Below are 26,194 nucleotides of genomic sequence, written 5' to 3'. Positions count from 1 at the left end.
AGTTTAAAAAAAAAAAAAAACAGCGTGGGGACTCCTCCATTCTTGATAACCAGCCTTGCTGAAGCGGATAGCTGAGGGTTGAAGTCCCCAGCTGTCAGTTTTGCCTGGCTGGTTATAGAAAATACAGGGGAACCCACGCAGTTTTTTTCATTTATTTATTTTGCAGGTGTTGGCTGATGAGTACCCTCATCAGCCGCTCCTGCTGTCATGGTTACTAGCAGCAGCAGTGGTAGGATGATGGGAGCAATTGTCCCTTCAGCTGCTGTCTCTTGACTTAAATGTAACTCTCATGATTCTCCCCTGCTCTCACTGATCGCCGACAGAGCAGGGGAGAATGAGGACAGCCGTGCTCAGCACCCGGCGCCGGGGAACAGCACTTACTGTAAGGCTTCTTCCCCGGCGCCGATGCGTGTCACACAGATGACATTCATGTGTGTGATGTGTATGCACGTGTGAGGGACGTTTTGTGGCCCGTGCTGACAAAAAACAGACATGTCAGCGTGTTTTGCCCACAGACACAGTCCATGGAAACGCACTGACATGTGCAGAGCCATTCACTTGAATAGGCAAATAGCGCTCCCTTCCTCCCGAGTCTCTCCGCATGGCTAAGTAGCACGGTACAGCCACATATGGGGTATTGCCATGTTCAGCAGATACTAAGGGACACATTTTGGTGCCATTTTTACCCACTTTGTGTGTGAAAATGTAAAATCTGGCACTAAAACCAAACTTTAGTGGTAAAAGTGTAGTAATTTTGTCTTCACTTCGCAGTGGTATAGAATTGTGTGACGCACCCATGATGTCAATATGAGCACTGCACCCCCAGATGAGTTCACTGGGGAGTGTAAATTGTAAAAGGAGTTCACGTATAGGGGGGGGGTTCCGCGGTTCTGGCCCCTCAGGGGCTCCGCCAATGTCACATGGTCCCCTCAAACCAGAAATGCGCTCATCATGATCGGGGGTCAGCGATGCTTCTGCATTGTAACCATAGAGGTCCTTGAGACCTCTATGGATACTGATCCCGGCTAGCTGTGAGCGCCACCCTGTGGTCGGCGCTCATAGCAACCCTGCAATTCAGCTACATAGGAGCGACCTGATGATCGCTGCTATGTAGCAGAGCCGATCAAATACATAGTAACATAGTAACATAGTTAGTAAGGCCGAAAAAAGACATTTGTCCATCCAGTTCAGCCTATATTCCATCATAATAAATCCCCAGATCTACGTCCTTCTACAGAACCTAATAATTGTATGATACAATATTTTTCTGCTCCAGGAAGACATCCAGGCCTCTCTTGAACCCCTCGACTGAGTTCGCCATCACCACCTCCTCAGGCAAGCAATTCCAGATTCTCACTGCCCTAACAGTAAAGAATCCTCTTCTATGTTGGTGGAAAAACCTTCTCTCCTCCAGACGCAAAGAATGCCCCCTTGTGCCCGTCACCTTCCTTGGTATAAACAGATCCTCAGCGAGATATTTGTATTGTCCCCTTATATACTTATACATGGTTATTAGATCGCCCCTCAGTCGTCTTTTTTCTAGACTAAATAATCCTAATTTCGCTAATCTATCTGGGTATTGTAGTTCTCCCATCCCCTTTATTAATTTTGTTGCCCTCCTTTGTACTCTCTCTAGTTCCATTATATCCTTCCTGAGCACCGGTGCCCAAAACTGGACACAGTACTCCATGTGCGGTCTAACTAGGGATTTGTACAGAGGCAGTATAATGCTCTCATCATGTGTATCCAGACCTCTTTTAATGCACCCCATGATCCTGTTTGCCTTGGCAGCTGCTGCCTGGCACTGGCTGCTGCAGGTAAGTTTATCATTAACTAGGATCCCCAAGTCCTTCTCCCTGTCAGATTTACCCAGTGGTTTCCCGTTCAGTGTGTAATGGTGATATTGATTCCCTCTTCCCATGTGTATAACCTTACATTTATCATTGTTAAACCTCATCTGCCACCTTTCAGCCCAAGTTTCCAACTTATCCAGATCCATCTGTAGCAGAATACTATCTTCTCTTGTATTAACTGCTTTACATAGTTTTGTATCATCTGCAAATATCGATATTTTACTGTGTAAACCTTCTACCAGATCATTAATGAATATGTTGAAGAGAACAGGTCCCAATACTGACCTCTGCGGTACCCCACTGGTCACAGCGACCCAGTTAGAGACTATACCATTTATAACCACCCTCTGCTTTCTATCACTAAGCCAGTTACTAACCCATTTACACACATTTTCCCCCAGACCAAGCATTCTCATTTTGTGTACCAACCTCTTGTGCGGCACGGTATCAAACGCTTTGGAAAAATCGAGATATACCACGTCCAATGACTCACCGTGGTCCAGCCTATAGCTTACCTCTTCATAAAAACTGATTAGATTGGTTTGACAGGAGCGATTTCTCATAAACCCATGCTGATATGGAGTTAAACAGTTATTCTCATTGAGATAATCCAGAATAACATCCCTCAGAAACCCTTCAAATATTTTACCACCAATAGAGGTTAGACTTACTGGACTATAATTTCCAGGTTCACTTTTAGAGCCCTTTTTGAATATTGGCACCACATTTGCTATGCGCCAGTCCTGCGGAACAGAGCCTGTCGCTATAGAGTCACTAAAAATAAGAAATAATGGTTTATCTATTACATTACTTAGTTCTCTTAGTACTCGTGGGTGTATGCCATCCGGACCCGGAGATTTATCTATTTTAATCTTATTTAGCCGGTTTCGCACCTCTTCTTGGGTTAGATTGGTGACCCTTAATATAGGGTTTTCATTGTTTCTTGGGATTTCACCTAGCATTTCATTTTCCACCGTGAATACCGTGGAGAAGAAGGTGTTTAATATGTTAGCTTTTTCCTCGTCATCTACAACCATTCTTTCCTCACTATTTTTTAAGGGGCCTACATTTTCAGTTTTTATTCTTTTACTATTGATATAGTTGAAGAACAGTTTGGGATTAGTTTTACTCTCCTTAGCAATGTGCTTCTCTGTTTCCTTTTTGGCAGCTTTAATTAGTTTTTTAGATAAAGTATTTTTCTCCCTATAGTTTTTTAGAGCTTCAATGGTGCCATCCTGCTTTAGTAGTGCAAATGCTTTCTTTTTACTGTTAATTGCCTGTCTTACTTCTTTGTTTAGCCACATTGGGTTTTTCCTATTTCTAGTCCTTTTATTCCCACAAGGTATAAACCGCTTACACTGCCTATTTAGAATGTTCTTAAACATTTCCCATTTATTATCTGTATTCTCTATTCTGAGGATATTGTCCCAGTCTACCAGATTAAGGGCATCTCTAAGCTGGTCAAACTTTGCCTTCCTAAAGTTCAATGTTTTTGTGACTCCCTGACAAGTCCCCCTAGTGAAAGACAGGTGAAACTGTACAATATTGTGGTCGCTATTTCCTAAATGCCCAACCACCTGCAGATTTGTTATTCTGTCAGGTCTATTAGATAGTATTAGGTCTAAAAGTGCTGCTCCTCTGGTTGGATTCTGCACCAATTGTGAAAGATAATTTTTCTTGGTTATTAGCAGAAACCTGTTGCCTTTATGGGTTTCACAGGTTTCTGTTTCCCAGTTAATATCCGGGTAGTTAAAGTCCCCCATAACCAGGACCTCATTATGGGTTGCAGCTTCATCTATCTGCTTTAGAAGTAGACTTTCCATGCTTTCTGTTATATTTGGGGGTTTGTAACAGACCCCAATGAGAATTTTGTTACCATTTTTCCCTCCATGAATTTCAACCCATATGGACTCGACATCCTCATTCCCTTCGCTAATATCCTCCCTTAAAGTGGACTTTAGACAAGACTTTACATAGAGACAAACCCCTCCTCCTCTCCGATTTTTACGATCCTTTCTAAACAGACTGTAACCCTGTAAGTTAACTGCCCAGTCATAGCTTTCATCTAACCATGTCTCGGTTATTCCCACTATGTCAAAGTTACCTGTAGATATTTCTGCTTCTAGTTCTTCCATCTTGTTTGTCAGGCTTCTGGCGTTTGCGAGCATGCAGTTCAGAGGATTTTGTTTTGTTCCAATCTCCTCACTGTGGATTGTTTTAGAAATGTTCTTACCTCCCTTCTGAGTATGTTTTCCTGGGTCGTCTTTGTTCGAGTCTAATGTTTTTCTTCCCGTCCCCTCTTCTTCTAGTTTAACGCCCTCCTGATGAGTGTAGCGAGTCTTCTGGCGAATGTGTGTTTCCCAGGTTTGTTGAGGTGTAGTCCGTCTCTGGCGAGGAGTCCATCATACCAGTAATTCACACCGTGGTCCAGGAATCCAAATCCTTGTTGTCTGCACCATCGTCTTAGCCAGTTGTTTGCATCAAGGATCCTGTTCCATCTCCTGGTGCCATGCCCGTCTACTGGAAGGATAGAAGAAAAAACTACCTGTGCATCCAGTTCCTTTACTTTCTTCCCCAACTCTTCAAAGTCCTTGCAGATTGTCGGTAGGTCCTTCCTTGCCGTGTCATTGGTGCCAACATGTATCAGAAGAAATGGGTGGACGTCCTTGGAGCTGAAGAGCTTTGGTATCCTATCGGTCACATCCTTGATCATCGCACCTGGAAGGCAGCATACTTCTCTTGCAGTTATGTCCGGTCTGCAGATGGCTGCTTCTGTGCCTCTCAGTAGTGAGTCTCCCACCACCACCACTCTTCGTTGCTTCTTGGCTGTACTTTTTGCTGTCACTTGTTGCTGTGTGCCCTTTTCTTTTTTGCTTGCTGGTATTGCTTCATTCTTAGGTGTGCCATCTTCATCCTCTACAAAGATTTGATATCAGTTCTTCAGTTGTGTGGTTGGTGATTTCTCCATGGTCTTCTTGCTTCTTTTGGTCACATGCTTCCACTCATCTGCTTTTGGAGGTTCTCTGACACTTTTTGCACCTTCTGTGACCAGTAGAGATGCTTCTGTTCTGTCTAGAAAGTCTTCATTCTCTTTGATGAGTTTCAAAGTTGCTATTCTTTCTTCCAGACCCCGCACCTTTTCTTCTAAAAGGGCCACTAGTCTACACTTCTGACAGGTGAAATTGGATTCTTCTTCTGGTCGATCTGTGAACATGTAGCACATGCTGCAGCTCACCATGTAGGTTGTCACATCTGCCATGTTGCTCCTAGATCCTGCTGACTTGCTGTGTGTTTTCCTTCTTGTGTAATCTACTCAGCCAAGCTCTCTTGCAATAATGTCCTACAGGCAAAAATTCGCGCGCCGTAAGGCGCGCGGTTTGGTGATGCTTTCGAAGCAGCTGGTCCCGGCTGTACCCAACGATCTTCTAGCTTAGGGAGACTTCGCTTCTCCCAAATGGTGCCAGCTTCTAGTCTCCCATGGAGGCTATTGAAGCATGGCACAAGTTAGAACAACAAAAAATAAAAAATGTGAAAAAATAAAAATATATAAAAGTTTAAATCACCCCCCTTTCACCGCATTCAAAATAAATAAATAAAAAAAAATCAAACCTTAACATATTTGGTATCGCCGCTTTCAGAATCGCCCGATCAATAAAAAAAAGCATTAACCTGATCGCTAAACAGTGTAGTGACAAAAAAAATTAAAAACGCCAGAATTACTTTTTTTTGGTCGCCGCGACATTGCATATGATATTAAAATGCAATAATGGGCGATCAAAAGAATGTATCTGCACAAACGTGGCATCATTAAAAACGTCAGCTCGGCATGCAAAAAATAAGCCCCCACCTGACCCAAGATCACGAAAAATGGAGACGCTACAAGTATTCGAAAATGGCTATTTATTTTATTTATATATGTTTTTTAGCAAAGTTTGGAATTTTTTTCACCACTTCGATAAAAGAGAACCTAGTCATGTTTGGTGTCTATGAACTCGTAATGACCTGGAGAATCATAATGGCAGCTCAGTTATAGCATTTAGTGAACCTAGCAAAAAAGCCAAACAAATAAGCGTGGGATTGCACTTTTTTTTGCAATTTCACCACACTTGGAATTTTTTTTCCGTTTTCTAGTACAAGACATGGTAAAACCAATGATGTCTTTGAAAACTACAACTCGTCCTGCAAAAAACAAGCCCTCACATGACCAAATTGACGGAAAAATAAAAACGTTATGGCTCTGGGAAGGAGGGGAACGAAAAACCAAAGCGGAAAAACGGAAAATCCCAAGGTCATGAAGGGGTTAAAAAATTCCTGTGAAACACCTGAAGGGTTAATAAACTTCTTGAATGTGGTTTTGAGCACCTTGAGGGGAGAAGTTTTTAGAATAGTATTTTCTGTCAATAGACCCCTCAAAGTGACTTCACATGAGATGTGGTCCCTAAAAAAATGGTGTAAAAATGAGAAATCGCTGGTCAACCTTTAACAAAAAAAAAAAAAAAATGTTTCCACAATTATGCTGATATAAAGTAGACATGTGGGAAATGTTACTTATTACGTATTTTGTGTGACATATCTCTGTGATTTAAGGGCATAAAAATTCAAAGTTGGAGAATAGCGACATTTTCGCCAAATTTCAGTTTTTTTCACAAATAAACGCAGGTGATATCAAAAAAAAGTTACCACTAACATGAAGTACAATTTGTCACGAGAAAACAATGTCTGAATCACCAGGATCCGTTGAAGCTCCAGAGTTATAACCTCATAAAGGGACAGTGGTCAGAACTGTAAAAATTGGCCCGGTCATTAACGTGCAAACCACCCTTGGAGGTAAAGGGGTTAAACTCGGCACCAACTCTGCAAACAGCTGAATTTAAGCGACAGTACATTCCTGTGAAATATGGCGCGCTGCATCATGTTACTCACTGCAGCGAACTATGTATAGGTATACATGCGTGCAGCGAACTATGTATAGGTATACATGCGTGCAGCGAACTATGTATAGGTATACATGCGTGCAGCGAACTATGTATAGGTATACATGTGTGTAGTGAAATACGTATAGATATACATGTGCGACTAGCAGTAATGTAACATAGTAACATAGTTAGTAAGGCCGAAAAAAGACATTTGTCCATCCAGTTCAGTCTATATTCCATCATAATAAATCCCCAGATCTACGTCCTTCTACAGAACCTAATTGTATGATACAATATTGTTCTGCTCCAGGAAGACATCTAGGCTTCTCTTGAACCCCTCGACTGAGTTCGCCATCACCACCTCCTCAGGCAAGCAATTCCAGATTCTCACTGCCCTAACAGTAAAGAATCCTCTTCTATGTTGGTGGAAAAACCTTCTCTCCTCCAGACGCAAAGAATGCCCCCTTGTGCCCGTCACCTTCCTTGGTATAAACAGATCCTCAGCGAGATATTTGTATTGTCCCCTTATATACTTATACATGGTTATTAGATCGCCCCTCAGTCGTCTTTTTTCTAGACTAAATAATCCTAATTTCGCTAATCTATCTGGGTATTGTAGTTCTCCCATCCCCTTTATTAATTTTGTTGCCCTCCTTTGTACTCTCTCTAGTTCCATTATATCCTTCCTGAGCACCGGTGCCCAAAACTGGACACAGTACTCCATGTGCGTTCTAACTAGGGATTTGTACAGAGGCAGTATAATGCTCTCATCATGTGTATCCAGACCTCTTTTAATGCACCCCATGATCCTGTTTGCCTTGGCAGCTGCTGCCTGGCACTGGCTGCTCCAGGTAAGTTTATCATTAACTAGGATCCCCAAGTCCTTCTCCCTGTCAGATTTACCCAGTGGTTTCCCGTTCAGTGTGTAATGGTGATATTGATTCCCTCTTCCCATGTGTATAACCTTACATTTATCATTGTTAAACCTCATCTGCCACCTTTCAGCCCAAGTTTCCAACTTATCCAGATCCATCTGTAGCAGAATACTATCTTCTCTTGTATTAACTGCTTTACATAGTTTTGTATCATCTGCAAATATCGATATTTTACTGTGTAAACCTTCTACCAGATCATTAATGAATATGTTGAAGAGAACAGGTCCCAATACTGACCCCTGCGGTACCCCACTGGTCACAGCGACCCAGTTAGAGACTATACCATTTATAACCACCCTCTGCTTTCTATCACTAAGCCAGTTACTAACCCATTTACACACATTTTCCCCCAGACCAAGCATTCTCATTTTGTGTACCAACCTCTTGTGCGGCACGGTATCAAACGCTTTGGAAAAATCGAGATATACCACGTCCAATGACTCACCGTGGTCCAGTCTATAGCTTACCTCTTCATAAAAACTGATTAGATTGGTTTGACAGGAGCGATTTCTCATAAACCCATGCTGATATGGATCATGATATAACATCTGTCCTGAAGGCTGCAGTTCTCACAGCATATGGTATCCTGAGCAAGCACTCAACCATCTCCAATCTCGCCAGGGGTCTTGCTGAGAACCAGCAAAAAAAGAGAAACAGTTCACACCTCCTAGCTCTTTTGAAGAGAAATGTATATTACAGCCTGACACTATCTATCTGTGAGAAGCTTACACAAAGAATCTCAGAAGAAATAATATATTCATTAGGGGCGCGGCCGTGGCCCAGTGAAAAACAAGCAATTATAATATTAACCCGAGAGGCTGGTCTAGAAATCTGACCTCCAAGTTAACTCTATAAATTAGGCTTGTACGCATACAAAGTTGTTCACAGATTGAGGGCAGCTGAGCTGATATGTTCCATTCCATGTTCACCCCCTAAGGGAGCAGAAAGACTACAAAGTTAGCCATTTCTGTAACTTTTCTCCTGTTTATTTTTATAACTGGTTTGCATATTTGTGTGTCTTTCTATTATCATATTTTTATACCTTTTTTATTATAAGCACTGTACCTTTTTGTATTAAAGCATAACATTTAAACAAGTTGAACCTTGTATGTTCTAAAGAATCCATAGCCTTAAACTGTGTGAGCCTTATGAGTGGTAGACAGTAGTAGTAATAGTCCGGGACTCATCGCCCGTGTGTTCGATGAGTGGTGGCAACGTGTATGAGCGGGTGTGTGGCCTGGGTAGTTGTGTGATTTATGCTCCCATTACAGCATAGGACAGAGATTGAATGCTGGACTGAGAGTGGGGAGATAGATTAACCCTTGAAGGTGCAACCCCAAGTCGCATGCCGAGAGCGGGTACGTGATGAATTAGCGGCAGTGCAGAGAGGGATCTGCGACACTCACAAAAGAAAGAATTGTTTGAGTGTGGATGAGGCCTGTGTGAGAAAAGAGCTGAAAATTCGGTCCCCTACTGTATGACACTACAAACAGAAGCATGTGTGTGGCCCCTGGATCAGCCTCTATAACACACTAGATGCTACAAACCATTTTACAAGTACAACAGTTTCAAAGTTTAGGGTCACCCAGACAATTTGGTGTCTTCCATGAAAACTCCTACTTTTATTAATCCAATGAGTTGCCAAATGAATGTAAAATCTAGTCCAGACATTGACGAGGTTCGAAAAAAGCGTAGTTACTTACCGATAACGGTGTTTCTCAGAGCCAATGACAGCACCACCAGAGTCGGGATCCGCCCTTCAGGGACAAAGGACGGTACCTCTCCCCTGCATCAGTTTGGTTTACAGAGCATCGGAGGTCCTCCAGGTTAGTCACAACCAAAAAATATACAACTTTATCATATTGCTTAACGAGTGAACACCGTGTCTATAGAGGAAAAACACATTTCATACAAAAGAATGTGCTCACCGCACACGTGATGAGGGGGGGAATAAGCAGGTGCTGTCATGGGCTCTGAGAAATACCGTTATCGGTAAGTAACTACTCTATTCTCAGTCGCCCATGACAGCACCACAGAGAGAATTACAGAGATCATTGCTTAGGGAGGGACCACCGCCTGCAAGACCCTTCTTCCGAAGGTTAGGTCAGATGAAGAGGCCAGGTCTAAGCGGTAGTGCCTAAAGAAGGTTGAAGGGGATGACCAGGTGGCCGCCTTACAGATTTGATCTAACGGTACCTCCGACCTTTCGGCCCAGGAGGCCGCCATGGCTCTCGTAGAGTGCGCCTTGAGCCCCTCTGGGACTGCGTTCCCGGAGGATGAGTACGCCAAGGCTATCGCGTCTGTGACCCATCAAGCTATAGTGCCTTTAGAGGCTCCGAGTCCTCTCCTGGGTCCCTGGAAGCATATAAAGGCCCTTCCTTCTGATACTGCTGGGGGGAATTTATATACTGAACTAGACACCTTCTCACATCCAATGTGTGGAACTTTCAGTCTCTCTTATTTCTAGGGTCTGGACAGAAGGAAGGAAGGATTATTTCCTGAGACCTACGGAATGTGGACGCTACTTTTCGTAGATATCGTCCAGGATTTGTGTAAACGGAGGGTTTGCAGACCGGGCTTGGAGATCCCTTATTCTGCGGGCCGATGTCAGGGCTATCAGGGGGGCAGTTTTAAATGATAGAATCCTAAGGGGCACTGATTCTATAGGCTCAAACGGGGATTCTGTTAAAGCTGACAAGACTAGGTTCAAATCCCAGGCTGGTAATCTCTGTACAGTTACTGGTCTAGAGCTTGCGGCTGCTCTGACAAACCGTATTACCCAGGGGTTGGCCGCTATGTTTTCACACTACAATGCCCCTAGGGCTGCTATCTGTACTTTTAAGGTACTTACTGAAAGGCCTAGATCTAAACCCTTTTGTAGAAAATCTAATATTTCAGCAACTGGGACCCCATCTTGCAATTTTACCCCGGAGGTGGATAACATTTTTTTCCAGGTTTTGCCATAGATTTTTGTGGTCACAGGCTTTCTACTTTTCTTTCTACCCCCGAACACACCAGGCCCCCCCCCTGAGCACACCAGCCCCCCTCCCCCCCGAGAACACCGGGCCCCCCCTCCTCCCCCCCCCTCCCCCGAGAACACCGGGTCCCCCCTCCTCCCCCCCTCCTCCCCCCCTCCCCCGAGAACACCAGGACCCCCCCCCCGAGCACACCGGGGCCCAAGCACACCAGCCCCCGATACTTCCTGTTAAGCTGCTAGCTTGGCGCCTGAGCCCAACATTTCACATCTCTAGCGCTGGACGGAGACTCTTCCAGAAAACACACGTATCGCCTCCCATGTGGGAGGAATTCACAGAGAAATCCACCACAAGCAACCACAGAGCCAGCCGGAGATCCCCCCTCCCCAGAGCAGGCAGAGGTCCCTCCCCCCCCTTCCCAGAGCGGGCAGAGGTCCCCCCCCCTCCCCAGAGCGGGCAGAGGTCCCCCCCCCCCCTCCCCAGAGCGGGCAGAGGTCCCCCCCCCCCTCTCCAGAGCGGGCAGAGGTCCCCCCCCCCCTCCTCTCCAGAGCGGGCAGAGGTCCCCCCCCCCCCCTCTCCAGAGCGGGCAGAGGTCCCCCCCCCCCTCTCCAGAGCGGGCAGAGGTCCCCCCCCCCCCTCTCCAGAGCGGGCAGAGGTTTCCCCCCCCCCCCCCCCCCCTCTCCAGAGCGGGCAGAGGTTCCCCCCCACCCTCTCCAGAGCGGGCAGAGGTCCCCCCCTCCCCAGAGCGGGCAGAGGTCCCCCCCTCCCCAGAGCGGGCAGAGGTCCCCCCCAGACACTACAGAACCCTCCTCCTGCGCCCGCTGGGTCAGGACGCGTACTCACCAGGCCAGCAGTAAGTGTCGGGGCCGATTGTCCCAGGGACTGATTCCTCATCCGGAGCAGGTTGGAGGACTCTCCGGGGGGCTGCCATGTCAGCTGAGAGACCCCGCTGTGTGCACTGCCCGACAGGGGAAGAAGCTGCTTCCCTGTAAGAAAAGAGATCAATGAAAAACTAAACCTGAAACTCGGGGATAATAGTAAGAGCAGGAGACGCCACCGATAGATCACAGGGTCCTAGAATGTCAGCGGTGCAGGGACCCCCGGGGTCGTCGTGTGCAGCCCCCTGATCAGTGCCGGAGTCACTACACCATCTCAGATGTCTGTCCGGCCTCTGTGTGAAGACGTCCATTGAAGGAGAACTCACCACCTCTCCTGGCCACACGTCCCACTCATTGTCACCCTCCTAATATCTAATCTGTGTCTCCTGTCAGGTTCCTTCCATTCCTTCTCGTCTTTCCTTGTGCAGATGAGAAGAACGATGATCCCTCTACACTGTGACGGACCCTCAGATATTTGTAGACCGCTATTAAGTCTCCTCTTCGCTAAACATTCCCAGATCTTCTACCAGGACACCCCATAATAACAGCATTACACTACAGCCGGACACCCCATAATAACAGCATTACATTACAGCCGGACACCCCATAATAACAGCATTACATTACAGCCGGACACCCCATAATAACAGCATTACACTACAGCCGGACACCCCATAATAACAGCATTACACTACAGCCAGACACCCCATAATAACAGCATTACACTACAGCCGGACACCCCATAATAACAGCATTACACTACAGCAGGACACCCCATAATTACAGCATTACACTACAGCCGGACACCCCATAATAACAGCATTACATTACAGCCGGACACCCCATAATAACAGCATTACACTACAGCCGGACACCCCAAAATAACAGCATTACACTACAGCCGGACACCCCATAATAACAGCATTACACTACAGCCGGACACCCCATAATAACAGCATTACACTACAGCCAGACACCCCATAATAACAGCATTACATTACAGCCAGACACCCCATAATAACAGCATTACACTACAGCCGGACACCCCATAATAACAGCATTACACTACAGCCGGACACCCCATAATAACAGCATTACATTACAGCCGGACACCCCATAATAACAGCATTACACCACAGCAGGACACCCCATAATTACAGCATTACACTACAGCCGGACACCCCATAATAACAGCATTACACTACAGCCGGACACCCCATAATAACAGCATTACATTACAGCCGGACACCCCATAATTACAGCATTACACCACAGCAGGACACCCCATAATTACAGCATTACACCACAGCAGGACACCCCATAATTACAGCATTACACTACAGCCGGACACCCCATAATAACAGCATTACACTACAGCCGGACACCCCATAATAACAGCATTACATTACAGCCGGACACCCCATAATAACAGCATTACATTACAGCAGGACACCCCATAATAACAGCATTACACTACAGCCGGACACCCCATAATAACAGCATTACACTACAGCCAGACACCCCATAACAGCATTACACTACAGCCGGACACCCCATAATAACAGCATTACACTGCAGCAGGACACCCCATAATAACAGCATTACATTACAGCCAGACACCCCATAATAACAGCATTACACTACAGCCAGACACCCCATAATAACAGCATTACACTACAGCAGGACACCCCATAATAACAGCATTACATTACAGCCAGACACCCCATAATAACAGCATTACACTACAGCCAGACACCCCATAATAACAGCATTACATTACAGCCAGACACCCCATAATAACAGCATTACACTACAGCCAGACAACCCATAATAACAGCATAACACTACAGCCAGACAACCCATAATAACAGCATTACATTACAGCCAGACACCCCATAATAACAGCATTACACTACAGCCGGACACCCCATAATAACAGCATTACACTACAGCAGGACACCCCATAATAACAGCATTACACTACAGCAGGACACCCCATAATAACAGCATTACACTACAGCCAGACACCCCATAATAACAGCATTACACTACAGCCAGACACCCCATAATAACAGCATTACATTACAGCCAGACACCCCATAATAACAGCATTACACTACAGCCAGACAACCCATAATAACAGCATAACACTACAGCCAGACAACCCATAATAACAGCATTACATTACAGCCAGACACCCCATAATAACAGCATTACACTACAGCCGGACACCCCATAATAACAGCATTACACTACAGCAGGACACCCCATAATAACAGCATTACATTACAGCCAGACACCCCATAATAACAGCATTACACTACAGCCGGACACCCCATAATAACAGCATTACACTACAGCAGGACACCCCATAATAACAGCATTACATTACAGCCAGACACCCCATAATAACAGCATTACACTACAGCCGGACACCCCATAATAACAGCATTACACTCCAGCCAGACACCCCATAATAACAGCATTACACTACAGCCAGACACCCCATAATAACAGCATAACACTACAGCCAGACAACCCATAATAACAGCATTACATTACAGCCAGACACCCCATAATAACAGCATTACATTACAGCCGGACACCCCATAATAACAGCATTACACTGCAGCCGGGCGCCCCATAATAACAGCATTACACTACAGCCAGACACCCCATAATAACAGCATTACACTACAGCCAGACACCCCATAATAACAGCATTACATTACAGCCAGACACCCCATAATAACAGCATTACACTGCAGCCGGACGCCCCATAATAACAGCATTACACTACAGCCGGACACCCCATAATAACAGCATTACATTACAGCCAGACACCCCATAATAACAGCATTATACTACAGCCGGACACCCCATAATAACAGCATTACATTACAGCCAGACACCCCATAATAACAGCATTACATTACAGCCGGACGCCCCATAATAACAGCATTACATTACAGCCAGACACCCCATAATAACAGCATTACACTACAGCCAGACACCCCATAACAACAGCATTACATTACAGCCGGGTGCCCCATAATAACAGCATTACACTACAGCCAGACACCCCATAATAACAGCATTACATTACAGCCGGGTGCCCCATAATAACAGCATAACACTACAGCCAGACACCCCATAACAACAGCATTACACTACAGCCAGACACCCCATAACAACAGCATTACATTACAGCCGGACACCCCATAATTACAGCATTACATTACAGCCGGGCGCCCCATAATAACAGCATTACACTACAGCCAGACGCCCCATAATAACAGCATTACACTACAGCCGGACACCCCATAATAACAGCATTATACTACAGCCGGACACCCCATAATAACAGCATTACATTACAGCCAGACACCCCATAATAACAGCATTACATTACAGCCAGACACCCCATAATAACAGCATTACACTACAGCCAGACGCCCCATAATAACAGCATTACACTACAGCCGGACACCCCATAATAACAGCATTATACTACAGCCGGACACCCCATAATAACAGCATTACATTACAGCCAGACACCCCATAATAACAGCATTACATTACAGCCGGACGCCCCATAATAACAGCATTACATTACAGCCAGACACCCCATAATAACAGCATTACACTACAGCCAGACACCCCATAACAACAGCATTACATTACAGCCGGGTGCCCCATAATAACAGCATTACACTACAGCCAGACACCCCATAATAACAGCATTACATTACAGCCGGGTGCCCCATAATAACAGCATAACACTACAGCCAGACACCCCATAACAACAGCATTACACTACAGCCAGACACCCCATAATAACAGCATTACACTACAGCCGGACACCCCATAATAACAGCATAACACTACAGCCAGACACCCCATAACAACAGCATTACACTACAGCCAGACACCCCATAATAACAGCATTACATTACAGCCGGACGCCCCATAATAACAGCATTACATTACAGCCAGACACCCCATAATAACAGCATTACACTACAGCCGGACGCCCCATAATAACAGCATTACATTACAGCCAGACACCCCATAATAACAGCATTACACTACAGCCGGACGCCCCATAATAACAGCATTACATTACAGCCAGACACCCCATAACAACAGCATTACACTACAGCCAGACACCCCATAATAACAGCATTACATTACAGCCAGACACCCCATAATAACAGCATTACAATACAGCCAGACACCCCATAACAACAGCATTACACTACAGCCGGACGCCCCATAATAACAGCATTACATTACAGCCAGACACCCCATAATAACAGCATTACACTACAGCCGGACGCCCCATAATAACAGCATTACATTACAGCCAGACACCCCATAATAACAGCATTACACTACAGCCGGACGCCCCATAATAACAGCATTACATTACAGCCAGACACCCCATAACAACAGCATTACACTACAGCCAGACACCCCATAATAACAGCATTACACTACAGCCGGACGCCCCATAATAACAGCATTACATTACAGCCAGACACCCCATAACAACAGCATTACACTACAGCCAGACACCCCATAATAACAGCATTACACTACAGCCGGACGCCCCATAATAACAGCATTACATTACAGCCGGGCGCCCCATAACAGCATTACAATACAGCCGGGTGCCCCATAATAACAGCATTACACTACAGCCGGACGCCCCATAATAACAGCATTACAATACAGCCGGGTGCCCCATAACAACAGCATTACATTACAGCCGGGCGCCCCATAATAACAGCATTACATTACAGCCAGACACCCCATAACAACAGCATTACACTACAGCCAGACACCCCATAATAACAGCATTACACTACAGCCGGACGCCCCATAATAACAGCATTACATTACAGCCGGGCGCCCCATAACAGCATTACATTACAGCCAGACACCCCATAATAACAGCATTACATTACAGCCAGACACCCCATAATAACAGCATTACACTACAGCCGGACGCCCCATAATAACAGCATTACACTACAGCCAGACACCCCATAATAACAGCATTACACTACAGCCGGACGCCCCATAATAACAGCATTACATTACAGCCGGGCGCCCCATAACAGCATTACATTACAGCCAGACACCCCATAATAACAGCATTACATTACAGCCAGACACCCCATAATAACAGCATTACACTACAGCCGGACGCCCCATAATAACAGCATTACACTACAGCCAGACACCCCATAATAACAGCATTACACTACAGCCGGACGCCCCATAATAACAGCATTACATTACAGCCGGGCGCCCCATAACAGCATTACATTACAGCCAGACACCCCATAATAACAGCATTACACTACAGCCGGACGCCCCATAATAACAGCATTACACTACAGCCAGACACCCCATAATAACAGCATTACACTACAGCCGGACGCCCCATAATAACAGCATTACATTACAGCCGGGCGCCCCATAACAGCATTACATTACAGCCAGACACCCCATAATAACAGCATTACATTACAGCCAGACACCCCATAATAACAGCATTACACTACAGCCGGACGCCCCATAATAACAGCATTACATTACAGCCAGACACCCCATAATAACAGCATTACATTACAGCCAGACACCCCATAATAACAGCATTACATTACAGCCAGACACCCCATAATAACAGCATTACACTACAGCCGGACGCCCCATAATAACAGCAGGCACTAATGGTGCACACTGGGTCCCGGGTGCAGCAGCGCTAGTGACAGAGCTTCTGTTCTGGACTCCTGTGTGACGCTGGCTGGACCCTAGAAGAGGGCAGGACACGGACCCCCATCGTGAGCCGCTCACGCACCTGTCACAGAGGCGGTCAGGCTTCCGCGCCGCAGTCTGCAGTCGTCCTGGCTCAGCTGCCGATGTAGCTTCACTTTACCCGAGGAGAACAGATCGGGATTACTCAGCTTTCTGAAGAGCAGAGGAGCCGGCGGAGGAGCCACATCCTGAAAGACAACACAGAAGCATTACCACCAGGGCTGGGCAACGACTCCCATCATCTAGGACCCATTGGGCGCAGTAGTTCAGTGCAGGACATACTAGAAATGTCGGTTCTGTTCTGATCTCGGCTGTTAGTGGAGATGAATCTGTGCTGCACTTTCTGCACATGCTCAGTAGTGACCGATGCTGTGGAGTGGGACGTTTGCCTTACCGACTCCTCAGCCCTGATTACTACAGCACTGATAAATGGAGCGCGGCGCAGGACATTACCAAGGGGAACATGCAACCGCCACAAGGCAACAGGTCAGAAACGTGCAGTGTAGCTTCATCACAGGATCCTGTACGCTGAGAGGTGAGGGCCTGGCCAGCCGAAAGGGAGACGTGGCCTGCGAGTCAGCCACACGGGAGTCAGGGACGGCCTGGCCTGCGCTTTGGCCACACGGGAGACGGCCTGGCCTGCGCTCCGGCCACATGGGAGATGGAGACGTCCTGGCCTGCGCTCCGGTCACATGGGAGACGGAGACGGCCTGCGCTCCGGTCACATGGGAGACGGCCTGGCCTGCGCACCAGTCACATAAGAGACGGGGACGGCCTGGCCTGCACGCCAGCCACACGAGAAACGGGGACGGCCTGGCCTGCGCTCCAGCCACATGGGAGATGGAGACGTCCTGGCCTGCGCACCAGTCACACGGGAGACGGGGACGGCCTGGCCGCCAGCCACACGGGAGATGGCCTGGCCTGCACGCCAGCCACACGGGAGACGGGGACGGCCTGGCCTGCGCGGCAGCCACACGGGAGACGGGGACGGCCTGGCCTGCGCTCCGGCCACATGGGAGACGGGGACGGCCTGGCCTGCGCTCCGGTCACATGGGAGATGGGGACGGCCTGGCCTGCGCGCCATTCACACAGGAGACGGGGATGGCCTGGCCTGCGCACCATTCACATGGGAGACGGGGACGGCCTGGCCTGCGCACCATTCACATGGGAGACGGACACGGCCTGGCCTGCATGGGTGGGTCTCAAAATAAAATCCACAAAATCACATTGTATGATTGTGACATAATTTCCATTTTATAACATGAAATACGTATGTGAAACAATAGAAAATTGAACTTAATATTTGGTCCAGAAACATTTGCTTGCAGTTACAGAGGTTGGACGTTTCCTGTGGTTCCTGACCAGGTTTGCTCACAGTACAGAAAGGACTTTGGCCCCCTCCTCCATACAGATCTTTCAGTTTTCGGGGCGGTCGCTGGGCAACATTGAGTTTCAGCTCCTCCAAAGATATATTGGGTTCAGGTCTGGAGACTGGCTAGACCACTCCAGAACCGTGAAATGCTCCTTAGTTGCCCCGGCTGTGTGTGTTTCGGGTCATTGTCATGCTGGAAGATCCAGCCATGACCCATCTTCAATGCTCTTACTGATGGAAAGAGGTTGTTGGCCAAAATCTTGCCACACATGACCCCATCCAACCTCCCTTCAATATGGTGCCTGGAACGGGGTCTACCAAGCTGGGGTACCTCTTTCAGTACCACCCCGTGTTTCAGGAGGTCCACTCTGCTTTGGCTGGAGTCTGAATGAAGGACGCTGGCTGGAATTGCTTGGTTACATGGACGCATATAAAAGATCACTGCTTCTCCACGTATTTCCAGTCTGACAACACTTTATTCACAGGACACAGAATATATCACACAGATACAGAGGGCAGGCCAATAGAAAAGCGGCAGGCCAGACATACATTACAATAGCCGCAGGTGGCCGGAGCCTACCGATATTTACTGTGGGAATTACGAAGGTGGGGGGCGGACAAAAGGGATATATCGTGTCCCCTCTGCCCAGGGGCGGCGCAGCCTGTGGGCTGATGCATTAGGGACATGCATATCACATGGAACCTATTGTACATGCATATTACTGCACAACATATTCTGGGTGCTGAGTGGTTCCGTAACACGTAACAGTGCCGTCATCCTGTCCCCTTGCAAAGAATGATGTTTCCCCCACCATGATTCACGGTTGGAAAGGTGTTCTTGGGGTTGTACTCATCCTTCTCCTTTCTCTAAACATGGCGAGCGAAGCCGATACCAAAAGGTTCCATTTTGGGCTCTGACCACATGACCTTCTCCCATGTCTCCTCTGGATCATGCAGATGATCACTGATGAACTTCAAATGGGCTTGGACATCTGCTGGTGTGAGCAGGGGACCGTGCGTGTCCTGCAGGACTGTAATCCATGAAGGCGTAGTCTGTTACTACTAACAGTAATGTTTGAGAATGTGGTCCCAGCGTTCTTCAGTTCACTGACCAGGTCCTCCTGTGTAGTTCTGGGCTGACTCCTGACCTTTCTCAGAAACATCTTTAGGACTCATTCCCACTTGCCCTGCAGCGGTGGCAAATGGGGTGATAGTTGGGGGAGGTTGATGTCACCTTTATATTGGCAGGTGACATTAAGCCTAGAGGTTAGTAATGGAGAGATATCAATAAGACGCCCCCATTACTAACCCCATAGTCACATTATATAAAAACACAGACACCTAGAAAAAAGCCCTTTAATTGAACGACACAGACTCCTTTAATAATCTTAATTAAACCATACTTGCGATCTCGCCCAGTCCCCCTATGCCCTCGTCATTTGCAAAAGTTAAAAAAAAAAAAAAACACACAATAACATTCCTCACCTTTCCGCAGAGATGCTTTTAATCCATTCTGCTCTGGTACATCTAGATGGAAGGCTGCATGGTTGCATGATGCGACCATACAGCCTGTCATCCAGCAGACACTGAGCTCCGTGTGCTCAGTGTCTGCTGTGAATGGCTATTCCCTGTCTGAGGGCACCGTGAGCCTGAGAAACTTCTCCTGCCCGCTGTGCCATCTGACGTTTCGTGCGAGTTCACAGCCAATGACAAAAGGTAACAATCCCACAATGTGATTTTCTGGATTTTATCTTAGATTCTGTCTCCCAGGTGAAGTTCTCCTACGATAAAGATTACAGACCTCTCCATTCTTTGTAGAAGAGAAAACTTGCAAAATTGGCAGCAGATCAAATACTTATTGTCCCCACTGTATATATCGCCTGCAGCGGAGGGGCAGAGTCTCCGCAGGCCATAATCCAGCACAGGCAGGCCGAGAGCTCCCGGGACGTCAGCCGCACCCGCAGGCTACTCACATACAGGGAACCAGGGGCGGATGACGGCTGATTACTGCGCAGCAGCCACTTTCATGTAGTAATCCCTGCAAAGCCCAGACCCGACAGCAGAGCTCGCCTCAGGCGTCCATTACTGCTCCCAGGAGGCCCCGGGCGAGGACACATCAGATGTGGAGCCACCAGCAGACCGCTCTGCCCGGCTCAGCGTCACACACTGGGACTGCTGGGCGTCATGCAGCCACCAGGCCCCCCATGATCAGTGCTTACTCCCGGATTAACGGGTCCAGAAATATCAGCGATTTCATGGTAATTACAATGGTCTTTACAGGAATTATGCAGAGCACACTAAGGACACGCCCCCAGATGATTCCATGAGCCACGCCCCTTGCAACGACCATAGAACTTACCATGAAATAAAAAAGCAGAAATCTCTGAACCTGAAACTCGCCAGGTAGGGAGCGCTGCAGAAAGGTCACAACAAACACCAGTCTGACCACGGCTCCCGAGACCGAAAAGAGGGATGAGACCTGAAGGGGAAACAAACCCCCGGGGAGGAGCACGACCGAGCATCTCCACTACATCCCCCCTGGGGAGGAGCACGACCGAGCATCTCCACTACATCCACCCCGGGGAGGAGCACGACCGAGCATCTCCACTACATCCCCCCTGGGGAGGAGCACGACCGAGCATCTCCACTACATCCACCCCGGGGAGGAGCACGACCGAGCATCTCCACTACATCCCCCCCCCCCCCCGGGAAGGAGCACGACCGAGCATCTCCACTACATCCCCCCCCCCGGGAAGGAGCACGACCGAGCATCTCCACTACATCCCCCCCCCCCCGGGAAGGAGCACGACCGAGCATCTCCACTACATCCCCCCCGGGGAGGAGCACGACCGAGCATCTCCACTACATCCCCCCGGGAAGGAACACGACCGAGCATCTCCACTACATCCCCCCCCACCCCCGGGGAGGAGCACTACCGAGCATCTCCACTACATCCCCCCGGGGAGGAGCACGACCGATCATCTCCACTACATCCCCCCGGGGAGGAGCACGACCGAGCATCTCCACTACATCCCCCTGGGGAGGAGCACGACCGAGCATCTCCACTACATCCCCCCGGGGAGGAGCACGACCGAGCATCTCCACTACATCCACCCCGGGGAAGAGCACGACCGAGCATCTCCACTACATCCCCCCGGGGAGGAGCACGACCGAGCATCTCCACTACATCCCCCCCGGGAAGGAGCACGACCGAGCATCTCCACTACATCCCCCCGGGGAGGAGCACGACCGAGCATCTCCACTACATCCCCCCGGGGAGGAGCACGACCGAGCATCTCCACTACATCCCCCCCGGGGAGGAGAACGACCGAGCATCTCCACTACATCCCCCCTGGGAAGGAGCACAACCGAGTATCTCCACTACATCCACCCCGGGGAGGAGCACGACCGAGCATCTCCACTACATCCCCCCGGGGAGGAGCACGACCGAACATCTCCACTACATCCACCCCGGGGAAGAGCACGACCGAGCATCTCCACTACATCCACCCCGGGGAAGAGCACGACCGAGCATCTCCACTACATCCCCCCCGGGGAGGAGCACGACCGAGCATCTCCACTACATCCACCCCGGGGAAGAGCACAACCGAGCATCTCCACTACATCCCCCCCGGGGAGGAGCACAACCGAGCATCTCCACTACATCCCCCCCGGGAAGGAGCACGACCGAGCATCTCCACTACATCACCCCGGGGAGGAGCACGACCGAGCATCTCCACTACATCCCCCCCGGGGAGGAGCACGACCGAGCATCTCCACTACATCCCCCCCGGGGAGGAGAACGACCGAGCATCTCCACTACATCCCCCCCGGGGAGGAGCACGACCGAGCATCTCCACTACATCCCCCACGGGAAGGAGCACGACTGAGCATCTCCACTACAACCCCCCCCCCCCCCCCCGGGGAGGAGCACGACCGAGCATCTCCACTACAACCCCCCCCCCCCCCGGGGAGGAGCACGACCGAGCATCTCCACTACATTCCCCCCCCACGGGGAGGAGCACGACCGAGCATCTCCACTACATCCCCCCCGGGAAGGAGCACGACCGAGCATCTCCACTACATCCACCCCGGGAAGGAGCACGACCGAGCATCTCCACTACATCCCCCCCCGGGAAGGAGCACGACCGAGCATCTCCACTACATCCCCCACGGGAAGGAGCACGACTGAGCATCTCCACTACATCCCCTCCCGGGAAGGAACAGGACCGAGCATCTCCACTACATCCCCCCGGGAAGGAGCACGACTGAGCATCTCCACTACATCCCCCCCGGGAAGGAACACGACCGAGCATCTCCACTACATCCCCCCCCCGGGAAGGAGCACGACCGAGCATCTCCACTACATCCCCCCCCGGGAAGGAGCACGACCGAGCATCTCCACTACATCCACCCCGGGAAGGAACAGGACCGAGTATCTCCACTACATCCCCCCCGGGAAGGAGCACGACTGAGCATCTCCACTACATCCACCCCGGGAAGGAGCACGACTGAGCATCTCCACTACATCCCCTCCCGGGAAGGAACAGGACCGAGTATCTCCACTACATCCCCCCCGGGAAGGAGCACGACTGAGCATCTCCACTACATCCCCCCCGGGAAGGAGCACGACTGAGCATCTCCACTACATCCCCCCCGGGAAGGAGCACGACCGAGCATCTCCACTACATCCACCCCGGGAAGGAACAGGACCGAGTATCTCCACTACATCCCCCCCGGGAAGGAGCACGACTGAGCATCTCCACTACATCCCCCCCGGGAAGGAGCACGACTGAGCATCTCCACTACATCCCTCCACACACCAACGAGGAAAACGATATTGGAGTTACCTCAGGGATAATGAGGGGCTGCATATATCAAGGTCTCCCTCAGGGATAATGAGGGGCTGCACACATCGGGGTCTCCCTCAGGGATAATGAGGGGCTGCACATATCGGGGTCTCCCTCAGGGATTAGTGAGGGGCTGCACATATCGGGGGGTCTCCCTCAGGGATAATGGGGGCTGCACATATCGGGGTCTCCCTCAGGGATAATGGGGGCTGCACATATCGGGGTCTCCCTCAGTTCCGGGGTACTCAGCACTGATCGCCTATGTTGTCAGCCCCCCCGCAGTGCACTGATGATGATGATGGGAGCAGACGACCCCCGCGGCGGCACAGTGGGGGGCACATGGGGGGATACCTGCTCTCTCCTGGCCGCACTTGTCTCCTCACATCCCGCCGTCCTCCGCCGCAGTGTCGGAGCACACCGAATATCATCCTCGCCGCCAGGACCGGGCCGGGATGTGTCCTGCCCACCCCGGACGTTCTTCATGGCCGCTGCCGGGAGTCAGACACTAAACCGGGAGCCTCCATGCCGCCATGTACCTGCGGCAGCAAACTATGCGGATCACTGCGCCGCCGCCCGCCGGAACTACATCAGACTCCAGACAGACTAAAACGGGGGCGAACCCTCGCTCCATAGCAACACGAAGGAAGCAGATTACTGGCTGCCAGAGCTGTCAATCACCTCACAACAAATCCCGCCCACTAACTGGCCAAGAGCTTGGATGACGTCACGTGACTCGGCTCTGTAGCCTGTGTACCGGGCGGCCCCGACGAGACTCCGCCCCGGCCCCGCCCCTAGGGGTGAGTGCACACGGTCAGGATGTGGCAGGTGAGGGAAACAGTCAGCATGCTTGTAGACAGCCGCCCCTAGGGGTGTGTGCACACGGTCAGAATGTGGCAGGTGAGGGAAACAGTCAGCATGCTTGTAGACAGCCGCCCCTAGGGGTGTGTGCACACGGTCAGAATGTGGCAGGTGAGGGAAACAGTCAGCATGCTTGTAGACAGCCGCCCCTAGGGGTGTGTGCACACGGTCAGGATGTGCCAGGTGGGGGAAACAGTCAGCATGCTTGTAGACAGCCGCCCCTAGGGGTGTGTGCACACGGTCAGGATGTGCCAGGTGGGGGAAACAGTCAGCATGCTTGTAGACAGCCGCCCCTAGGGGTGTGTGCACACGGTCAGGATGTGCCAGGTGGGGGAAACAGTCAGCATGCTTGTAGACAGCCGCCCCTAGGGGTGACTGCACACGGTCAGGATGTACCAGGTGGGGGAAACAGTCAGCATGCTTGTAGACAGCCGCCCCTAGGGGTGACTGCACACGGTCAGGATGTGCCAGGTGGGGGAAACAGTCAGCATGCTTGTAGACAGCCGCCCCTAGGGGTGACTGCACACGGTCAGGATGTACCAGGTGGGGGAAACAGTCAACATGCTTGTAGACAGCCGCCCCTAGGGGTGAGTGCACACGATCAGGATCTGCCAGGTGGGGGAAACAGTCAGCATGCTTGTAGACAGCCGCCCCTAGGGGTGTGTGCACACGGTCAGGATGTGGCAGGTGAGGGAAACAGTCAGCATGCTTGTAGACAGCCGCCCCTAGGGGTGAGTGCACACGGTCAGGATGTGGCAGGTGAGGGAAACAGTCAGCATGCTTGTAGACAGCCGCCCCTAGGGGTGAGTGCACATGGTCAGGATGTGCCAGGTGGGGGAAACAGTCAGCATGCTTGTAGACAGCCACCCCTAGGGGTGTGTGCACACGGTCAGGATGTGGCAGGTGAGGGAAACAGTCAGCATGCTTGTAGACAGCCGCCTCTAGGGGTGTGTGCACGGTCAGGATGTGGCAGGTGAGGGAAACAGTCAGCATGCTTGTAGACAGCCGCCCCTAAGGGTGAGTGCACACGGTCAGGATGTACCAGGTGAGGGAAACAGTCAGCATGCTTGTAGACAGCCGCCCCTAAGGGTGAGTGCACACGGTCAGGATGTACCAGGTGAGGGAAACAGTCAGCATGCTTGTAGACAGCCGCCCCTAAGGGTGAGTGCACACGGTCAGGATGTACCAGGTGAGGGAAACAGTCAGCATGCTTGTAGACAGCCGCCCCTAGGGGTGTGTGCACACGGTCAGGATGTACCAGGTGAGGGAAACAGTCAGCATGCTTGTAGACAGCCGCCCCTAAGGGTGAGTGCACACGGTCAGGATGTACCAGGTGAGGGAAACAGTCAGCATGCTTGTAGACAGCCGCCCCTAGGGGTGACTGCACACGGTCAGGATCTGCCAGGGGTCACCGAACCCTCACCAGAGCCCCCAGGCCGACCAGGATGAGCCACATGAAAGGCACGAACCGGCAGCATGAACATCAGAGGCAAAAACCCAGGAATTATCTTCCTGAGCATAACCCTTCCATTTAACCAGATACTGGAGTTTCCATCTAGAAACACGAGAATCCAAAATCTTCTCCACAATATACTCCAATTCCCCCTCCACCAAAACCGGGGCAGGAGGATCAATGGATGGAACCATAGGTGCCACGTATCTCCTCAACAACGACCTATGGAATACACATGCTGAAAGAACAAAGGCACCAAATCAGAGGAGGAAGGCAAT

General features: G+C 49.7%; 1 protein-coding gene across 3 annotated transcripts in view; it reads right to left on the bottom strand.

The window, feature by feature from the left end:
* The window catches only part of MAST2 (microtubule associated serine/threonine kinase 2), a 155,208-nt gene extending 131,018 nt beyond the window's left edge, over positions 1-24,190 (bottom strand). For 2 of the 3 annotated variants that reach the window (XM_069735864.1, XM_069735865.1), the window contains exons 1-3: positions 23,957-24,190; positions 17,427-17,571; positions 11,523-11,665 (exon numbers count right to left, since the gene is read on the bottom strand). In XM_069735864.1, coding sequence (XP_069591965.1) covers positions 11,523-11,665; positions 17,427-17,571; positions 23,957-24,088 — 420 coding nt within the window. In that variant the 5' untranslated portion in view covers positions 24,089-24,190. The remainder of the gene's footprint in view (positions 1-11,522; positions 11,666-17,426; positions 17,572-23,956) is intronic. The other variant, XM_069735867.1, reaches the window with a different exon arrangement.
* Positions 24,191-26,194: the final 2,004 nt, after the last annotated feature.

This window comes from Ranitomeya imitator, chromosome 8 (assembly GCF_032444005.1).
Source record: "Ranitomeya imitator isolate aRanImi1 chromosome 8, aRanImi1.pri, whole genome shotgun sequence".
NCBI lineage: Eukaryota > Metazoa > Chordata > Amphibia > Anura > Dendrobatidae > Ranitomeya > Ranitomeya imitator.
Note: the sequence above shows the minus strand (reverse complement) of the source record. Positions and strands in the feature narration are given on the sequence as shown.